Source organism: Coregonus clupeaformis, chromosome 18, assembly GCF_020615455.1.
Source record: "Coregonus clupeaformis isolate EN_2021a chromosome 18, ASM2061545v1, whole genome shotgun sequence".
NCBI lineage: Eukaryota > Metazoa > Chordata > Actinopteri > Salmoniformes > Salmonidae > Coregonus > Coregonus clupeaformis.
This window is the reverse complement of record NC_059209.1, coordinates 28835555-28855653: the sequence shown is the minus strand read 5'-3', so window position 1 is coordinate 28855653 and position 20099 is coordinate 28835555. Positions and strand designations below refer to the sequence as shown.

The 20099-nt window shown below is 43.7% G+C and overlaps 1 protein-coding gene across 5 annotated transcripts in view; it reads right to left on the bottom strand.

The window, feature by feature from the left end:
* The window catches only part of LOC121530670 (serine/threonine-protein phosphatase 2B catalytic subunit gamma isoform), a 40458-nt gene extending 22157 nt beyond the window's left edge, over positions 1-18301 (bottom strand). For all 5 annotated transcript variants that reach the window (XM_041835805.1, XM_041835807.1, XM_041835808.1 and 2 more), the window contains exons 1-4: positions 17636-18301; positions 10817-11014; positions 8108-8232; positions 2353-2464 (exon numbers count right to left, since the gene is read on the bottom strand). In XM_041835805.1, coding sequence (XP_041691739.1) covers positions 2353-2464; positions 8108-8232; positions 10817-11014; positions 17636-17705 — 505 coding nt within the window. In that variant the 5' untranslated portion in view covers positions 17706-18301. The remainder of the gene's footprint in view (positions 1-2352; positions 2465-8107; positions 8233-10816; positions 11015-17635) is intronic.
* Between the last annotated feature and the right edge of the window lie 1798 nt (positions 18302-20099).

The following is a 20099-nucleotide window of genomic DNA, read 5'->3' as shown; positions in this document are numbered from 1 at the left end:
GTCTCATCTGACCACAACACTTTCACCCAGTTCTCCTCTGAATCATTCAGATGTTCATTGGCAAACTTCAGACGGGCCTGTATATGTGCTTTCTTGAGCAGGGGGACCTTGTGGGCGCTGCAGGATTTCAGTCCTTCACAGCGTAGTGTGTTACCAATTGTTTTCTTGGTGACTATGGTCCCAGCTGCCTTGAGATCATTGACAAGATCCTCCCGTGTAGTTCTGGGCTGATTCTTCACCGTTCTCATGATCATTGCAACTCCATGAGGTGAGATATTGCATGGAGCCCCAGGCTGAGGGAGATTGACAGTTATTTTGTGTTTCTTCCATTTGCAAATAATCACACCAACTGTTGTAACCTTCTCACCAAGCTGCTTGGCGATGGTCTTGTAGCCCATTCCAGCCTTGTGTAGGTCTACAATCTTGTCCCTGACATCCTTGGAGAGCTCTTTGGTCTTGGCCATGGTGGAAAGTTTGGAATCTGATTGATTGATTGCTTCTGTGGACAGGTGTCTTTTATACAGGTAACAAGCTGAGATTAGGAGACCTCCCTTTAAGAGTGTGCTCCTAATCTCAGCTCGTTACCTGTATAAAAGACTCCTGGGAGCCAGAAATCTTTCTTATTGAGAGGGGGTCAAATACTTATTTCCCTCATTAAAATGTATTCTGGATTTTGTTGTTGTTATTCTGTCTCTTACTGTTCAAATAAACCTACCATTAAAATTATAGACTGATTATTTCTTTGTCAGTGGGCAAACATACAAAATCAGCAGGGGATCAAATACTTTTTTCCCCTCACAATATATATATATATATATATATATATATATATATATATATATATATATATATATATATATATAGTGAATCGGTCATAAGTAAAATAAAACATCTAGATATAATTTTCAGGCCATATTGCCCAGCCCTATGCCAAAGGTGTGTAAGGATCCCGTAGCTAAACTGTTGTCAGTCACATGAGCTTCTGGCTGACTTCCGGAGAAGAGAGCTATTTTCTTTGTTGTGGTGCCATATTATTTCAATTTTTTTTATAATGGATTTAATGGTGCTCCGTGGGATGTTCAAAGTTTGGGATATTTTTTTATAACCCAACCCTGATCTGTACTTCTCCACAACTTTGTCCCTGACCTGTTTGGAGAGCTCCTTGGTCTTCATGGTGCCACTTGCTTGGTGGTGCCCCTTGCTTAGTGGTGTTGCAGACTCTGGGGCCTTTCAGAACAGGTGTATATATACACTGAGATCATTTGACACTTAGATTGCAAACAGGTGGACTTTATTTAACAAATTACGTGACTTCTGAAGGTAATTGGTTGCACCAGATCTTATTTAGGGGCTTCATAGCAAAGGGGGTGAATACATATGCACGCACTACTTTTCCGTTATTTATTTTTTTGAAACAAGTTATTTATTTTCATTTCACTTCACTAATTTGGACTATTTTGTGTATGTCCATTACATGAAATCCAAATAAAAATCCATTTAAATTACAGGTTGTAATGCAACAAAATAGGAAAACTACCAAGGGGGATAAATACTTTTGCAAGGCACTGTACTAGACATTTTCAGACAGTTTGTTTTACTTTCATCCTGAAGAGAAGAGCAACAAGGATCAGTCGTGCAAACTGCCTCTGCCTGCCTGGCGCTGCTCAATTAGTTTAAATGCATGCTTATGAGTGCATTCAATATAAACAAATTAGACAAGCATCTTTCTTTCCAATGGGTGTTTTCCAATTAAATGCTATTTGCCAATGCTGTGGTTGTCTTTCCTGTCCTGTTTGCCAAAGTGAGATTTGTTTCTTTGCCGATGTTTGCATACTATTGCCTCACACCTGTGCTGCCACTTGAATGCACAGTGCCACCCACACACCACACACACCTACCTACCTCTTCTATAAACAAATTGTGGGTGTGTAACTGTCTGAATAACATCAACATGGCTGGCTGCTCTTCATGCCTCTGCAGCTCACTGTCTGTCTGTACCTTGAAGAGGAGACATGGTCTCTATGCATGGATAAAGACATCAGAATGATGAGACGTTACATCTGATGACCGTGACGGACAGGCTTCCTGATGTCTTTGTCTATTACTGAACGGTTGCCAAGCTCATCAGCCACAAATACAACTGCACTAAGGGCAGCAATAGGTCTCAAAGCTAGGGGGAAGAAGGTCCCCTTTAAGCATATACTTTATGTCCCATCTGCTTGCAGAGTAGAGCCAGGTCTGCTACTCTGGTTGGATAGGTCCCTTGATCCCTAAGTAGTACCCTACGGTGTTGCATCACATTAGGCTTGTCCTCATTGGTGTGACCTGCCATGCTGCAGTGACAGTACTTACATTCCTGTTTGAAGGTGAAGTACTCTGTGAGGTGCCGGCACTCATGGTTCCCTCGCAGGAGGAAGAGTGTGGTCGGGTGATTGATCTTGAGTGACCAGAGGTACAGCACACACTGTGAGAGGAGGGAAGGAAGGACAGCGAGAGAGCGAGAGGAGAGAGGACATGAAAGTCAAGAACACAACGCCTGCACATCCTGAATGCCCTAAATGAATTATAAATCACTATACAGTTGGGTTGGGTGGTATCCAGGTATCCGTACAGTCATACCGTTTCTGGACCATACCGGGGTATACGGTATTACCGAATGGGGCACTATTTCTTTGATGCACAAAACAATTTAGGCAACAGGGATCTTGATCCAGGAGGGGATTGGATGTCTCTGCTGTAACCAAGAAGCTTGATCTTGACATCTAGCCACTTAGCTAGCAAGTTAGCAAACCAAATGCATAGCTGGAGCCCTGAGCTGGATATCATTTATTTGACACATCTTAGATTTCTTATAGTTATAATTAACTTCTAGTTATAAGCATTGGCTGAGCACGCGCCCCACAGCAATGTTATTGAGTTTAGTGGATAGACCATATGGTTCAAGAGAAAATAGCCTTAATGAAAAAAGCATTAATAAACAATGGCATTATTTTCAATTAACTCTGCAATTCTTCCAACTATGGATTTTTTTCACATCTGCCACCAGTTTGGCGCCAAAACATTTACAACAAAGACATATTGACATAGGTAGTAAAATACACAAGTGTGTAAGGGGTCGCGTTACAGTTCAGAAATCTACATTTTATATTGAAAAACAGTGTTTATTTGCTTCAATAGAGTGATCAGGGGCATGCAACTAGTTTTCTTCACAGAAAATACATTAGTGCAACATATTCGGCAGAAAATAGATTCATTTTCATCAGATGACAATAGAAGTGCTACACTATTTGGCTAGCAGCCACAAAAGTAAATGAGCTTAAAATGAAAAAGCTATGTATCTTTTGCCAAAATGATGCATGGCCATCATATTTCTAATGTTTATCATAGAAAGAATGTAGCCAGCTACATTTCCAAATGTTTGGCTTTAAGTTACAAGTGTAACTGAAGCTCAAAATGAGTCTGATGCCGAACAGAAATTACAAACAGGAGCATTTTATATCTGCGCTTACAAAACGCAGCAAGATATTTCTTAGGCGTTTTATCTCTTTTCTGTGTGAAAAAAACAGAATTCTGCATTAACGCGACCCATGGTGTAAAATATAAAGGACATTTCATGTTGAAACCCTCCAATTAAAACGCCAATGGTATTCACTAAGTTGATGGGTTATATTTAGGATAATGTTTTACAGCTTTGTCATTCTATTTTAAATTAGAAATAATTACAGACACCTGTGATAATCTGAAGTAGCCAAAAAGGCCACTAGATGTCATAAATTCAATAAAATCCTTGAAAGTTATCAAAATTCTGGTAGTTTACTTGTAAACCTTGAAAGTTACCAGTAACATACCCTCCCTTTGCAACCCTAGTTAAAACAGATGATCCAGCCAAATAAGATCCAGCCAAAGCCACCTCTTCAACTAACCAGATGGCCTGTGTCTACAGTACACAGAGAAAAAAAATGAAACAGCGCATTGAAACTGACCTCCTCTGAAAAGCAACAATAGACCATTTTTTCTCTCCCCGTTTAGGGCACTCATTGGGGGAGAACCCCCCCCCCACCACCAGATTCATTAAAAATTAATTTATCCCCAGACACTCTTTGATGCTGGACCCAAATAGAGTCCGGTCCGCATTTAATGTGCGACGACAATATGAAAAGCTGGCAGCATTTACAATCCAAATGAAACTGCTTCCCCTTCCACCTTCCAGCCTCAGACAACAGACAGACAAGGTAGCAGCACTCATTAGTCTCCACTTGGCTTGCCACTTTCAGTCTCTCAGCCCCCACAGTCTTCCTCTTCTGAATTAACATACAGCCAGGAACACAACCAGAGCCCTACATTAAGTCCTGAGAACAAGGTGCCAAGGTAACCAAGGCCAGCAGGTGTGCATTCAAATGATACACCAATAACAGACAATGGAAGCGAGAGGTGTGGGGAGGGAGCATTGCGCTACCCTTGAATCCTAATTTCTCGGACGGACAGAGTGTTATGGAGCTGAGATGTTAACCTGAGTGCCAGTCTGTTTGTGCCATCATGCCAACTCCTTGTCACTCATTGGCATGCCAAACATGGCTTGACAATGAAAGCAAATAGTTGGCAAGAGCACAAACCAATCTGGGACCAGGCTAGGGGACTGGCTGACCATGGGGAGAGGTTCAGGCCAGGGAGGGAACCAGGGTGAGGAGGGGGGCAGTAGAGTCGGTGAAAGGACCTCTAGTGTGAGTGAGGGGGTGGATGGTGGAGGCTGAAGGGAGCCAGAGCAGAAGGGCTTGGAGTGGAGTGCCTCAGGCTGACGGGCGTTTTAATGAGGAGGCGCTCCTCCTCGTGTCGCTCTCTCTCTCTTGCTCTCTCTTTCAGCCAGACTGCCTGTTGGAGCCTTGAGCTGAGCTGAGCGGGGGAGGCAGACAAAGGCAGCAGAACAGCACATTGTGTGTCAGACATGAGTGGCTGCTGCCTCCCTCGCCTCAACAGTCGACACACACACACACACACACACACACTTCACTTCACTTCAGCCTGATCTAGGCGTGTGCTGCCGGGGGAGGGGGGTCCATAGGTGAGAGCACTTTCCTGTATCAAAGAGGAAGAAAGGAGTGAAGAGACAGAGGCAAAGAATACAATGGATTGTTCACATTTGCTCAATTTAGACCCCTGAGCAAATCTGTGGCCTGAAATGGTAATGCTATCTACTTCCTGTGAGAGGATAAAGTCAATCTTTCCATTACCAAGGTAACTGCATTGAGATCCCCCTTTCCTTGTATAGCCTATCCTCCTTTGTGTGAGATTCCAGAGTGGCTCTGTGTGCTTGGCCATCATAGAGAACTGGAATACACAGGTTTCTGAGCCCAGCTCCGCTGAATCAAAATCAATCTGGATGTACAGAGGCGGCATTGGCTGGGGGATGTGGGGGATAGGGCCTAAGTGCCTGGCTGCTTCCATTCAGAGCTCCATTGGGAGGATTATACTGAGGTGGATGGAGATTAATTCAGTGGGGTAGATAGATCTCACCAGGTGCATCCCAAATGGCACCCTATTCCTCATGCAGTGCACTAATTTTGACCAGAGGTCTATGAGCCCTGGTCAAAAGTAGCACACTACATTAGGTTATAGCGTGACATTTGGGACGGTGCCACCTATACATCCAATGAGCTGTGCTTCGGTCGCCTTTCGTCCACCCTTGACCTTCAACCAATGGTAGATCTCATTACTGGCCTAGTCAACACACTGGTTTAATATATGCAGCACAGAAAAGAGAGCTTCTCTCTGCCAGTCCTTCTAGGAGGGCAAGACACTGACAGTACACTCACAGTAGGTCATCATCATTACTAGCCTATATATGATGTGTAACAGAGAGCACATGGAGTCATTTCATTTGGATGTATTTAACCAGGATAGTCCACTGAGTAACCCTTGCCACTGGTTTCCAGGGTGTAAATGAGAATGAAGTGAACACTAAACACTGCATGCTTGACTCCACACTAGCTAAGTGTTTCTGACATTTTGGAAGTGGAATGAGCCTTGATTTGTACAGGCACATTGTGCTTCCAGAGGTGTTACCTGCCTGGGTTATGAGGGGAAGGGAGGACAACATTTCACCCAGAATAGTTAATCAACGCCCCATGAGTCACCTGTCCTGAAACCTTCCCCAGTGTTTGACTCCACCTGTCATTCCTTATTCTCTTTCACAGACACCTTTTCATCTGTGACATTTCACCCACCGCCTCCCATCAAAAGACCCCCAGAACCACAGACGGAGCTGGACGATGCTTAGCCCAATTAGCCGACCAGGCCCTACGGCCCTGTTGGCTCTTCCATCTAACTCCCTCAGCCCTAGTTCGAAACCCAGCCAGCCCAGCTCTGTAACCTGTGGACCAGTCAAACTCTGCTGTGTGGATCCAGGTTTCCACTCTGTCTGGTACCAATTTAGGGCTAAAATCATCCACACTCTGCTCTTCTCATTAGTGGCTGTAAAATTCATTATTTAAATGCCCTCCATCTACGCAAAAGTGAAAATGCTACCATCCACTTTACATGACACTGGCTTCTGGACTGAAATGTTCACTTCCCACTCACATTTCAAACTAAATCATGCAGTAACCATGATGACCATTCAGAAAGCACAGGAAAGCAGCAGACAGAGAACCCATCTGAGACGTCCGTGATGACGACAACGACTTAAAGAAATCCAACAGCAGGCTCATTTTAGTTTCTCCACCTTCAGCAAACCCTCTTTCAGGAGGCCACTAAAGCCATCGGGGATAGAATAATGGGTCTGATCCTACATGAATCCTAATGGTGAGTCTGGACTGTAAGAGTAGTCTATGTATGCATCCCTAATGGCACACTATGCCCCAAATAGTGCATTACCTTTGATCAGAGCCCAATGGGCCTATAGCGCACTATATAGGGAGTAGGGTGCCATTTGGGTGTCTCTCACTCCCCCTCCCTCCCGACAGTCTTGAGGGTGGATAGTGTTTGGCAGGACTGTGGTTAAGGCAGTAGGATCTGGAGAGGGCTTGGCAGGGCCTTCTCTGTGTGTCTAGCAGACATCAGGGCTGTGGGGCAGGCCTGATTATACAGAGACAGATGGTTGGCATGAAGGCAGCAAAGGGCCTTAGACTTAACTAGCATGAGACAGCCAGTCTCTTCACACACAAAGACAGACACATAACCATCCCTACTTCAAAGAAAACAACTTAGGCTACACCATAGAAATAGAATCTAGGCTATTTCTGTGGTCTACACACCACGTTCACCCAGATTAATCTAGCTAAAGTAGGGGACACTGACCCCAATTCACATGCTCTGCCTTGTGGAGAGCCACAGACTTATGACCATAAACCGAGATGGCAGCTAATATTAAGGTTTTGACTATGTGATGTAACAAAAGACTTGGCCCTAAGCAACTTCAGACATGACATAATGCCATGTGAGAGCAGAGCGGGTGTCCCTCCCTGGGCCAGAGAGAGAGCAGAGCGGGTGTCCCTCCCTGGACCAGAGAGAGAGCAGAGCGGGTGTCCCTCCCTGGGCCAGAGAGAGAGCAAGGTATATTAGAAGTAGACTCAGCAATATGACAGATGCAGAAAGTAAACAACATATTGGGTCAATTTCCGCAACAATTAAGAGCGTTGAAGCGGGAGGCTCAACTTCTCTACTGTTTTGGTGCCCTGGCTACCACACCGTGAACAGCGTGAAGCAAACCCATGCACAGATACTGTGTGAGAGCGAAGTCTTGCATCTCGCTCATCTCAATATCTGCGATGCTGCTCATGGCAACATTTCACTGAGTCAACCTTTTAATTAAACATGGCACACCAGTCCAGCAGGGCCAGACACACATTACAAAGTTAAATGCCTCTGCCGCACTGCTCGCCTTCAATCTCAAGACATGGAATTTCCTCCTGCAGCAGGATTTAAATAGGGCCAATCGCTTTTGCGCTCTCATTTTGAGTGGTCTCTAATACTCACCAGGCAGTCGCCAACCCTGATCCCCCAATGATTCCCAGCTATTTATTCACTCCTCCCACTCCAACCAAATTTAGATTCTCCTTTTTCATTGGTCAACTAAAGGATAGTGGGAATTGGGGCAGTAGGGTAAACTCACCTCGATACTGAAGTAGCCTCGGTCTACGTAGTCTCCGAGGAAGAGATAGCGTGTGTTGCTGGGCGAGCCTCCAACTTCAAACAGCTTCATTAGGTCAAAGAACTGTCCGTGGACATCTCCACACACTGAGGACAAACAAACAACACTGTTAGGGAAGGAAACACAATAGTTTATTATCCTCTAATACAGGAGATGCGTGGTCCTATATGACAATACTTTGACAGTAATTTGAGAGAGTAGCCTCATTCAGTCTATGAAGAAGTAATCTATTCATGTAAAAATTTGAATTACAGGGAATAAATGTAGGTCTATATTAAATCACTATGTTTTCCTCTATTATTTCTCTGTAATACAAAAAAATACTTGAATAAGCCTGATGGGAGTCAGAAGAGAAAGCCTCTATTAGAGAGACTAATGCGTAATTCGAAGTCCACAGATGCAGAAACGCAATAGTCCGGCGTCCCATTGTGACATAGGTACATGGCTCTGAGACCACCATCTGCGGGGGAAGCACAGGCCGAACGCGCACCTCTCCACAATTCCCAACCAACGCTGCTCCACATATGCGTCCTCTATTCATTTGGATGTGTTAACATTTGGAGAAATTGTCTGAGCCGCGGTGAGAATTCGAAAGGTATGAAAGTCAACGGTCCAATATTCTAACCTAGAACATTGCTGTGTGTACACGTACACGTTTTGGACTCTGATAGGTGCTGAAGCTGGACCAGGACGGTAAGGACAGCTGTGTGAAACTGAGTTTAGTTCAAAGGCAGTTGATGACACCCAGAACTCTGGCCAGTAAAATAAGTCTACTCCACTCCAATACACTTTCTGTCAACAGATGCATTAAACAGTGGTGTGGCACCACATCATATTGCCCAGCCCAGTGTTTACTCTGGGCCTGGTTAGGCACTATGCCATGGCACTGACTGTCTGTCCATCTGTCTGACTGTCTAAGAGAGAGAGGTGAATGCATCATCATCACTCAGCATATGTATAGGCCAGAGGAAGTAGTCTAACCAGCTGGAACCAACCTGATCCCTGCGTTCTCACCATTCTGTTTCACCGGATACGTGCAGTAAAACAGAATGGTGAATGGAGGAATCAGACTGCTTCCACCAGGCTAGAATAAGGCACTAATGTGTACTATTCAAATCCATAGGACGTATATGATATAACCTAAATCCATAAGACCTGGGGTTTAAAACGAACTTCCTAAACACGGATGTTGCTTTAGACAAAATCCAAAAGGTCAGGCTTCACAAGCTAAACACAACTAGACCTAATGACAGACTAAATGTGCCTATTTGCATTCGCTCCCTTTAAAGTAGCAGCAGGTAAGTTCCTCCTCAGATAAAGGGAGGCAATGTACTCAACTGTGTTGTGTACTCAACTCTATCTTCCTGCATAAAACAGTGAAAGAAAGGGTGCTTCAAGTCAACAGCCAGTCACATAGACAGTGTACAAAACTTCCATGCTCTTTCCATGACAGACTGTCCAGTTGAAAGCTATGATCCCTTATTGATGTCACCAGTTAAATCCACTTCAATTAGTGTAGATGAAGGGGAAGAGACAGGTTAAAGAAGGATTTTAAAGTCTTGAGACATGGATTGTGTATGTGTGCAATTCAGGTCGCGTCTACACTTGACACTAACATGCGACTTCTGCTATCAGAATACAAAGATTGCATTGAAAAGACGGGTGTTCAGATCTGTGTGTTCAGATCTGGCTGACCACTTCAGGTGGTGGTCAGGGAGGCATTTTGTGCGGATTTCTCCTCAGTCTGGAAGCAATAAGGCTACCGAAAGCGCATACAGTGGGTGACGTCATCAGCACTCCACCTACAAGTCTCCAGAAAATGTATGTTTTGGGACCGGGAGGCACCTTCTCATTATAACGTTGGAGGAAATACGTTCCTAGTGTGTGAAGAATGTGTTTGCTGGCCTCAAATGCTAGCCAGCTAGCAAAAATTTGGAAAAATATTTTTTGTTTGGCTAGAGTTATGCTAACCCGTTTGCAATCCCTTTAGCGTTGATTGCTACATTTACATTTTAGTCATTTAGCAGACGCTCTTATCCAGAGCGACTTACAGGAGCAATTAGGGTTAAGTGCCTTGCTTAAGGGCACATCGACAGATTTTTCACCTAGTCGGCTCGGGGATTAGAACCAGCAACCTTTCGGTTACTGGCACAACGCTCTTACCCACTTAGCTACCTGCCGACCCGGCAGCTAGCTACAGAGGTAAGCTGGCTAGTTAGCTACTGCCATCAGCTGTTGTGTTATTATCATATTTTGCCTATTCCACTGTTTGTAGAATGCATATAGCAAGGGAATCCGGAAACACTGCGGACACATTAGACACATTTAAATGTAAGTGTGGATGCATGACGTGTTCTGAATTCCATGATCAGAACTCTATGATCAGAATACTAAAGCTGCATGAACTGTCAAGTCTAGACACGGCCTCAGAGGGTGAATGGGCAAGACAAAAGATTGAAGTGCCTTTGAACGGGGTAGTAGGTACTCTTGACACCTTGTAGTCCATGCCCCGATGAATTGAGGCTGTTCTGAGGGCAAAAGGGGGTGAAACGCAATATTAGGAAGGTTACCAAGTTCTTCTCTCCAACCTAATGTGTGTCTGTGTTTATATCGGAGGGGTGGGTATAGCAGCATTTCTGTCTCAAATTGATTAATAAAGTTTTCTCTTACCTGTGATGGGTGCCTCTACCTCCAGCATGCATTTCTCCTGTCGCAGGATGTTGGCTCCGTCGTTGATGATCCGGAGGGCCACTTCTTCCTCCAGCCGGCCCTCCTTCACCAGGTGGGTTCGGAGGGTCTCTGGGTTGGGCTTGCCATCCTCAAACAGCTCCTTCATAGACAAACGCTGCTGTGGAGGGTACGGCACAGCTGGACAGGGGAACAGAGGGCCAAACCGATATTAAGGATGAGTATCAAAAGGTAGCCTATTCCTGTTTAGTACACTACTTTGGACCAGGGCTTTGGTCATAAGTAGTGTACTACATAGGCTAAGGAATGCCATTTGGGATGGGGCCTTGGTCAAAAGTAGTGCACAAAAGGGAATAGGGTGCCATTTGGGATGCACCCTAGATCCACTTGCATTTAGATTCAATACCTAAATGAGTGCTGCAAATTACAATGCATTATGTCCAACATTAGTGTACTACAGATGGTTCATTTGTGCTGGCAAACCGCATACAATCTAGGCTTTAAATTAGCCTAGAGAATTAGAATGACAAACCAGATCTTAGCACAAAACACAATATCAAGCCATCCAGTAATAATTTGAAACAAACTGATGGGGTGCGTTTCCCCATCTGCCTCCAGTGTCCACCCAGTCATTAATAGACTAGTGCAGCAGGCGGCAGCATCCCGTGGTAGGCTAGTCAGTCACTGTGTATCAAATGTCATTCCCACTAAGGTGTTATCAGAAGTGGTTGACATTTAGAGAGTGATGAAGTTATGGTCACAAGAGGACTCTTGTTGATGCAGAGGCTATGCTATAATAACGCAGCCATGCAAGGTCTCAGACGCCAAGCAACAATCTATCCCGGCTCACCTCACGTGAACCGCCTAGCCTGGTCGCTAATCTGTTCTACAGTCCCACAATCCCTTGCAGAGTACAAAAGGTTGCTGTGGCATAAGAAACGTGATAATGTTTTAGCTACTGGACTCTCAGTTGTCAAAAGAATAATCCAAATAGACAAATGTTCATCTTTTGTTCAGAAACAAGGATAAATTGTGTAGCTAGTAGCGACGCTGGCAAGCAATTAGAAAATATGACAATGATGTTGTTTTTAGGTGTAGGCTATAATAAAGACTTGGTGTGGAATGGATGGGTCACCAGTTGGATTACAGGGGGCAACAACCTCCAATCGTTAAACAGGAAAGGACTGTTCCAATACAAATCAGCAGACAGACCGATAGGATAGTGATGAGGCATTTACCACATCTGAATAATGTGGCATGCCATTTCCAGCCTTCCCTCTGTCCTGGTTTGAAAGATACTGTCTAACATCAGGTCAATTGACCTATAACCTTTCACAGAGCCACACAGTGTCTTCTACTACAAGCACACTGGTCTTTGTTTTCTAAAGAAGCCCAGCAATGACAAACTAATCAAACTGTCATTAAAAAAGGCCATTAGATCCATATCCACGGTCACTTTAGATCACAGGTGTCAAACTCATTCCAGGGAGGGCCGAGTGTCTGCAGGTTCACTCCTCCCTTGTACTTGATTAATGAATTAAAACCAGCAGACACTAGGCCCTCCACGGAATGAGTTTGACACCCCTGCTTTAGATGCCTGAGAAGAGGCCACAGCCTGGGGGGGGGGTTAAGTCAGTATCAGGGGCTACTCAGTCTCCACATGGCTCTGGTTATAACACTGTACAGAACATCAAGGATGATTAGAGGCCACTGGCCGCTCATGAAAGCCACATAAACCAAAGGCTGGAATATGAGTGAGCTCTAATTAGCTTTTGTGTGGGTGTGTTTAATCAGCGCGATGGCACCTGACTCTGCAGAGGACCAGAGGTAGCCTGATGCATTATAACCTACCACTCATCTCAGGTTTCCAGGAGGTTGACACTGGTCTGGAGAGATGAGGGGGGAGGTTGACTTGTGCAATGTGTCAGCAGCAGAATCACCTGATAATATTTTCTGTCTGAGACAAACACTGTTGTCCATGCTTATTTTCTTCACTAGCGTCATTGACAGGTTTTGGAGTAGGGATGTTAAGGTTAACAGTTAATCGGTTAGCTGCCAGAAATACACTTGACCGGTCATGCTTATCGGTCTAAAGGTTAATTTGCATAATTGAGTGGAATTAAATTGACACGTGTGTATTTTCAGTTAGTTGTCATGCATCTTATTTATCACATGCGCACAGCATATAAAGTTTAGTTTGAGGAGCGGAATAGTACCTGTCGGACAGCGCGAGAGCTGAAGCTCCTCAAACCACTGATTCCCGCTGGAGTGAAGTGTTCTTATAAGCCAAATCATTGTGCAACAATTCTAAATGCAATAGCAAGTTTTGATGGCCATGATTAAAAAGAGGATCCCAGCTTTCTATGATTACTATTTTTATTTCTCAACTCCTAATTGAAAGGTGACCTCCATTTGCATGCATAAACGCACCAGCACCTTGTAATCTAAGCTGGAGGCAGTATGCATTTTGAAAACATGTAGCCTACTTAATTGTTTGAAACCTGGACGTTTTACTTCATATTATGATGCATGTCTTACCTTGCTTCAAAGTAGCCTAGCCAAAATCCCACCATAAAAAACGACCTTAATTTCGAGCCCTGGAGGGAATTATTTTATAAAGACATAAAAAGTATTTGGTTGTAATGTTGAAATATTTTATAGGCTACCAAGGGTGGCCAACCATCCTCCAGGAGAGCCTTAAAGGGGCAGTGTTGTATTTTGAGACAGGCTTGAATATGCAAAGAAGCCAATAGGCAGAGTGTAGCCTACATTTTCTCCTGATTCTCTATGGTAAACAAATATTTTGTAAAGTGGTTCCTTGCATCATACAATTATGTAAAAATTGTGTTAGACATTTTTCTTTTGGACAAGTGACTTCAGCTTTTGAACAACTAACAAAAATGTCCTACTTGTTCAAAGGACAAAGGACAAGTGGTTAAAAAAATTATGTCAAGCCCTGTTTTCATATCAACATTATTTAGTTGTCCAGAAGCCAAAAGGTACAATGCTAGTCATAATAGCAACGCATCGTAGTTGCTCCATCTTTAGATTCCCCCCTTTCTAAGTTTCAACCTGAGATTTTCATCAGTAACATATGGAACCGCTCGCATCAGGTGCACTTTTTAGAATGTTTTTCTTTACCACAAATTGCATTTTGGAAAATGACGTTTTACATTGGTTGCTTCATTACAGGAGTTGCATGTTCATGGCTGAGAGACGATAGGCTTGCTATTGTTGCATGTTTCAATTAAGCTCTTAATGAAAAATGTGCGTTCAGTGTATGCATGCTCTGTTGGTCACATCATTTTACTGTTTGGAACAAATTTTAACGTTTGTTAACCGGTTAATGAGAGTCGGTTAGTCAGCAGCAAAATTGACCGAAATTTGCATCCCTATTTTGGAGCAACCATCAGTCAAACGCAAGTCCATCCTATTCACGCACTACTTTTGACCAGAACCTTATGATACTATGCAGCCTTGTTTTGGTGTGCAGCACAGGACAAGTGGGGCGCAGGCTGGCTATGTGATGTGCTGGCATGGGATGGGGGATGGATGTATGGGTTACTGGCACTGACCCGGCCGGCCGGTCTGCAGTAGGATTGCTACAGCAGCACACACAGTGAACTCCAACTTGGTCACCCTATGATCAGGACAAGCTGTCATGCTCTGACAAGTGTAGTATAAATAAACGTAAGCGCTCCTGGGCCTACGAGGCAGGCCGTGAAAGGAACTGTAAGCTGGGTACGAGCGTTAAGAAGAGATTAGTCAAAGCCTCTATTAGCCTATTATTACAGGGTCAGAGTCTGTTTATTTGGTAGCCTAGCAAGCTAGCCCCACTGGAGGCAAGATCCTGGCCCCAAGGATCCAAGAAAATATGGATGGATGGAGACTCAGTGAGGGGCAAAGGCAGGCAGTGGCAACTATTTGTCAAGGGCTAGGCCTATTGGCCAGTTATTGGGATCAACAACACCATCTCAGTGAAACTGACTGGAGCAAGGCGGCTGGATCACACGTCGCACAGATCAGTCATGTATTTTAGGGTCAGCTGCGCATGATCTCAGTCTTCAGTGGTGGTGAGATTTAAACTGCTAGTGGTCAGGAGGACCAAGACTTTGGGAATAAAATGATAGGTTAGGATAGGCATACACTAGGCTTGGGCAATATACTGCTTATACCAGGCTATTTCAAAATACCCACGGTATGATTTTCAAAACAATAAAAAAATAATAACGCATTGCGGGGGCTGCGTGGTACACCACTGCTTATGACTAAGTATAACTATAAGAAATCTAAGATGTCAAATTAATGATATCCAGCTCAGGGCTCCAGCTATGCATTTGGTTTGCTAACTTGCTAGCTAAGTGGCCAGATGTCAAGAGCAAGCTTCTTGGTTAAAGCAGAGACATCCAATCCCCTCCTGGATCAAGATCCCTGTTTCCTAAATTGTTTTGTGCGTAAAAATTTTTACATATATTTTGTATTTTGGGGGGAATAGCGCCTCTTGTGTGCACTTCCGGTAATACCGTATACCCCGGTATGGTACATGACGGTATGAAAATCTGGATACCGCCCAACCATAGAGTACACTGTAAATTAATCTTTCCTTCAGATTAGTTTACTAATTAGCATGGATGTTCAATGGCCTCTGCTTCATGACAAATGAGATCTTGAGTCTAATGAAGTACATCTCACCCAAACAAACAATATTTATTACATTTTCTGTGTTTCCCCCCAAGATTTTTTTTATAGGATTTTTTTCAGCCGCGGTGGGGGGGGGGGGATCTTCCTGGGGAATATCTCAACATCTACAACAACAAAATAATTATGTGGCAGCAACGATTTACCAGCCGCGGTGCACTGATGCAGAATCAGGGCAGTGGATGTGGCCCAGGTACTGAGGGAAGGTCTCTCCCATCCAAATTGCCCTTATCACTGAACGCCTTTACTCAGCCAATAATTACACAGAGTGGTGGTCATCTCTTGCACTTAGTGACATCACATACTCTGTGCACTGCACAGGACCCAACTGGGCTGCTCCCTTTCAGACAAGAAGAGATGCCAAGGCTACACTCTTTTTTAATAACCCATACCAAATGATTGAATTGAGGCTCCCCTTAAAATCACACTAATGAAGTGGAGCACTAAATATGAACTCACCAATAAAGAAAGAATTATGAATCTTCTCTTTTCCATCTGGCCTACAAATGTGGTACAAGTAGAGCACTTGCACAACATCCCATCTCTTCAATAATGTAGGCTATCCAAAGTGTCAGTTTCAGTAACTTTTAAGTCATATCTAGCAGTGAGTGAGATCAATCGTGTGGATAGTACCACTATCAGAGGAGTAGCAGTATCATCCTACTCACCAAGTCTCTCCTGAGCCCTGGTACAGTTAAACTGCCACGTTGGGACCCCCACTGCTTCTGGCTGGCTGTACAAACAACAAACCAATTTTTATTTCACTCTTCCTCCCTCCTGCTACTCTCTCACACCCTGTGGTAGCTAGACCATGTTGTACACATAACTGGGGAGATCATTTTCACAATCAACTCACCCTCTCCCTACTGGCAGGCATGCATACGAATTGCAATCCCCTGCCAGGGCATTCTCTTGCTCCAGGCCCAGCGCTCTCCCTGAATGGGTGGGTAGCGCTGGGTTGGCTGAGGGGGTCTCCCCCGGGAGCTGGCTAGGGTTCGGCTGAAGAGACCGGTTCAGGCCAGGCTGGGCTGTGCTAACGAGGTCCTGCCTGCCCAGGGAGCCACAACAGCAGAGTGCAGGAATCCCCCTTGCCAGCCTAATCACAGCAATAGCAAACCTCTCACAGCACGCTCTCCCTCAGTCGCCCTTGTGCTATACACTGCACACAGTCACTCAATTCCTCGTGAGGAGAAATTACAGTCTTATCTAGACCGCCCGACTGAAACAGGCCTAATGATGACACCTTGCATCACGTTCCTTGACCAGACTGAAGGTGTCTGTCTGCAACCACAAAGCTATGTCCAGGTGATTTAGAGTAGGGTTTCTTAAACTTTGGGTCAGGACCCAAAGTGGGCCGTGTGAATGTGAGAGGTGGGTCACGAGTTATGAGAATACATCTATAATCACACACCATTTCTTCTTAATTTGGGTCGTTGGAGGACGATTTAGGTCACGGGAAGACGGTCAATTTCACATTTTGGGTCTCGATCTGAAAAAGTTTAAGAAACCCTGATTTAGAGCCATCTGTCACAGGGGGCCTCCTGAGTCCTGATTCACTGAGTCCTGTTCACAGCCAAGCTTCATGGCAGGCCTGCTATAAACGCGGTCCTAAAAATTAACACCACAAGTGAAGTGCAAACCCATCACAGAGAAATTGGTGACATTTGTCACAAAAGCAAAAAAAACTTTTTTGGGATTAGGCCGTCTACACCCCTGGTTATACACATTAGAAAACACATTTGAGTAGCTAGTTAGCTCGACATCAAAGACATAAATGTATCACAAACTCACTTTTTTGATTGCGAGTAATTGTCTCTCTGTCCATTCTGTGTATGTCGTGCATGTTGACTACCTAGTTACAGGTGGTGAGTGAGCCATGCTAAATGTATATAGTTAGCTATAAACTGTGTCCTAAAGAAAATGTAACATTATGACAGAACTAGCTAGTTAGCTACCTACTGCAGCCAAGCAGATACAGTACGTTCATTCAATAGTTTACTAGCATGCTGTTCTTGCAGTTTCGTGTGGTGTAACGTCAGCTAACCCATGGACTGTTAAACAGAACGTTTGCTAAACTAGCTAGCTCCTGCAAAGTCAACTCACCTTTTACGAGCCGCTCAGTTGTAGATTGTTTTTCTCCGGCTTTCTCCTTGTCTTTGTCTTTTCCAGACATGATTGTTTCGCTTGGCCTCAAAACTCAGGACCAAGTTTGATGAGCTAGCTAGCTAGCTAGCTTGTAGCACTAGCTAGCTGTTTACACCGTCTTGACGTTATGTTGAGACTGAAGAGAGACTTGTTTTATTTTCGAGAAGACTGATTTGATTAGCTACAATAGCTAACTAGCTATGCCCGATTGACACGGACTAGCTAGCTAGCTCGTTAGCAAAATGTCACAAATTGAAGTGGACCATCAAAACCGGGACTGCTTGTTCCGCGTATCAAAAATCTTGAATATTTCGTGGAATATCCGATTTTCCACCTTTTTAGGAGTTTAAAAGCAAACTAACGTTAGATGTCTATCAGATTGATAAATCACTAGCTAGCTAGCAAGCCATTTGAATGCTAACGTTATTCAGACATCTCATTATCAAATGGCTTGGATTACTTAGATTAGCTACTCATCCATAAAATCTATCGCTTTCAAACCTGCGTTTCCTCCCGGTTATTGAGCCCTGTTCCAGGTATAACTAGCGTTCTCACCGTAAAACCACGGATTAAACTCTAGCTAATCTGACAGCTCACACAGACTGGGCGCGTTCGAGCGGACAATTTTTGTCAAAGCGGTGTGCCTTCTTTAAATTTGTATTGGCGGATCGCAACCGAGAAGTGCCTACACCGCCACCTACTGTACTGGAGTGTAATACCGGTCACGACCTCCCTATTCATCAATGTCTTTTATCTAGCCCTGTGTTTCCGCCTACTGTTCGGGAGCGTGAATTCGTTACACTTAGTGATACAAAAAGGGAAGGGGAAAAGGACGGGGAAAAGTAAGTCACCCAGTAAAATACTACTTGAGTAAAAGTCAAAGTATTTGCTTTTAAATCTACTTAAATATACTTAAGTATCAAAAGTAAAAATCATTTAAAATTCCTTATATTAAGCAAACCAGATGGCACAATTTTCATGTTTAAATTTATTTTTTTACAGATTAACTCCAACCCTCAGACATAATTTACAAATGAAGCATTTGTGTTTAGTGAGTCCGCCAGATCAGAGGCAGTAGATGACCAGGGATGTTCTCTTGATAAGTGTGTGAATTGGACCATTTTCATGTCAATTCAAAATGTAACAAGTACTTTTGCGTGACAGGGAAAATGTATGGAGTAAAAAGTACATTATTTTCTTTAGGAATGTAGTGAAGTAAAAGTAAAAGTTGTCAAAAATATAAATAGTAAAGTACAGATACCCAAAAAGACTACTTAAGTAGTACTGTAAAGTATTTTTACTTAAGTACTTTACACCACTGTAACCCAGTTTATTTTTGGAACGAAAATTTGTATTAACCGGTTCTCAAGATTTTAAAATAACGGTTCTGTTCCCGAACACTAGAGATGACTTTCGTTCCGGGTTCTGCTTCCGTTCCTCCAAAAATTCGGTTTTCTGTTCTGTACCCTGACCTGGTCATGATGTAGCTAATGTTTTGGCTGTATCAGAAAGGGTTTAACACTGTAGAGAATTTACCAAAGCTAAATGTGTTGCATCATAAATGAGAAGTCTACAGTGAATTCATAGCAGTGTATATAGTTCCTAAATCGAGTGTCCTGTTTCATTGGCATTGATTGTTGTTAATAACATGTTTGTATTGAATGCACACCTATTGGACCCACTTCCCAGGCTGCCCACCTGTCATATCATTATCCATGCATTTCAGATTTCTGTTTAGATTAGGAAAAGTCTGAATATGTTCATTTTTGGACCATATCTTCCCAGAGACATACACACATGGGGAGAATCTTAATTACATACGCTGTGCTTCCCTGTCTCCTCATTCTCAAAACCCATTGGATGAGAAAGCCAGAGGTCCCGCCCCTCTGACCTCCTCCAATGGGTTTTGAGAAGGAATGGATGTGCCCCCGCACATTGACTCTGCACCGGTACCCCCCTGTATATATAGCCTCCCTACTGTTATTTTATTTTACTTCTGCTCTTTTTTTCTCAACACTTTTTTGTTGTTTTATTCTACTTTTTAATTAAAAATAAATGCACTGTTGGTTAAGGGCTGTAAGTAAGCATTTCACTGTAATGTCTGCACCTGTTGTATTCGGCGCATGTGGCCAATAAAATTTGATTTGATTTGATAGGGTGCAATTGAGATTCTCAAATGTTACAGGTCCCGTGCAGCTCAGTTGGTAGAGCATGGCGCTTGCAACGCCAGGGTTGTGGGTTCGATTCCCACGGGGGCCAGTGTGAAAATGTATGCACTCACTAACTGTAAGTCACTCTGGATAAGAGCGTCTGCTAAATGACTAAAATGTTGTCCAAGGAACATCATACAGTAATTCTACTTTCAAGGCAATGTCAGTAAATTAACACTAGATGGCGGTCTTGTTTCAATTTACCCTGCAGA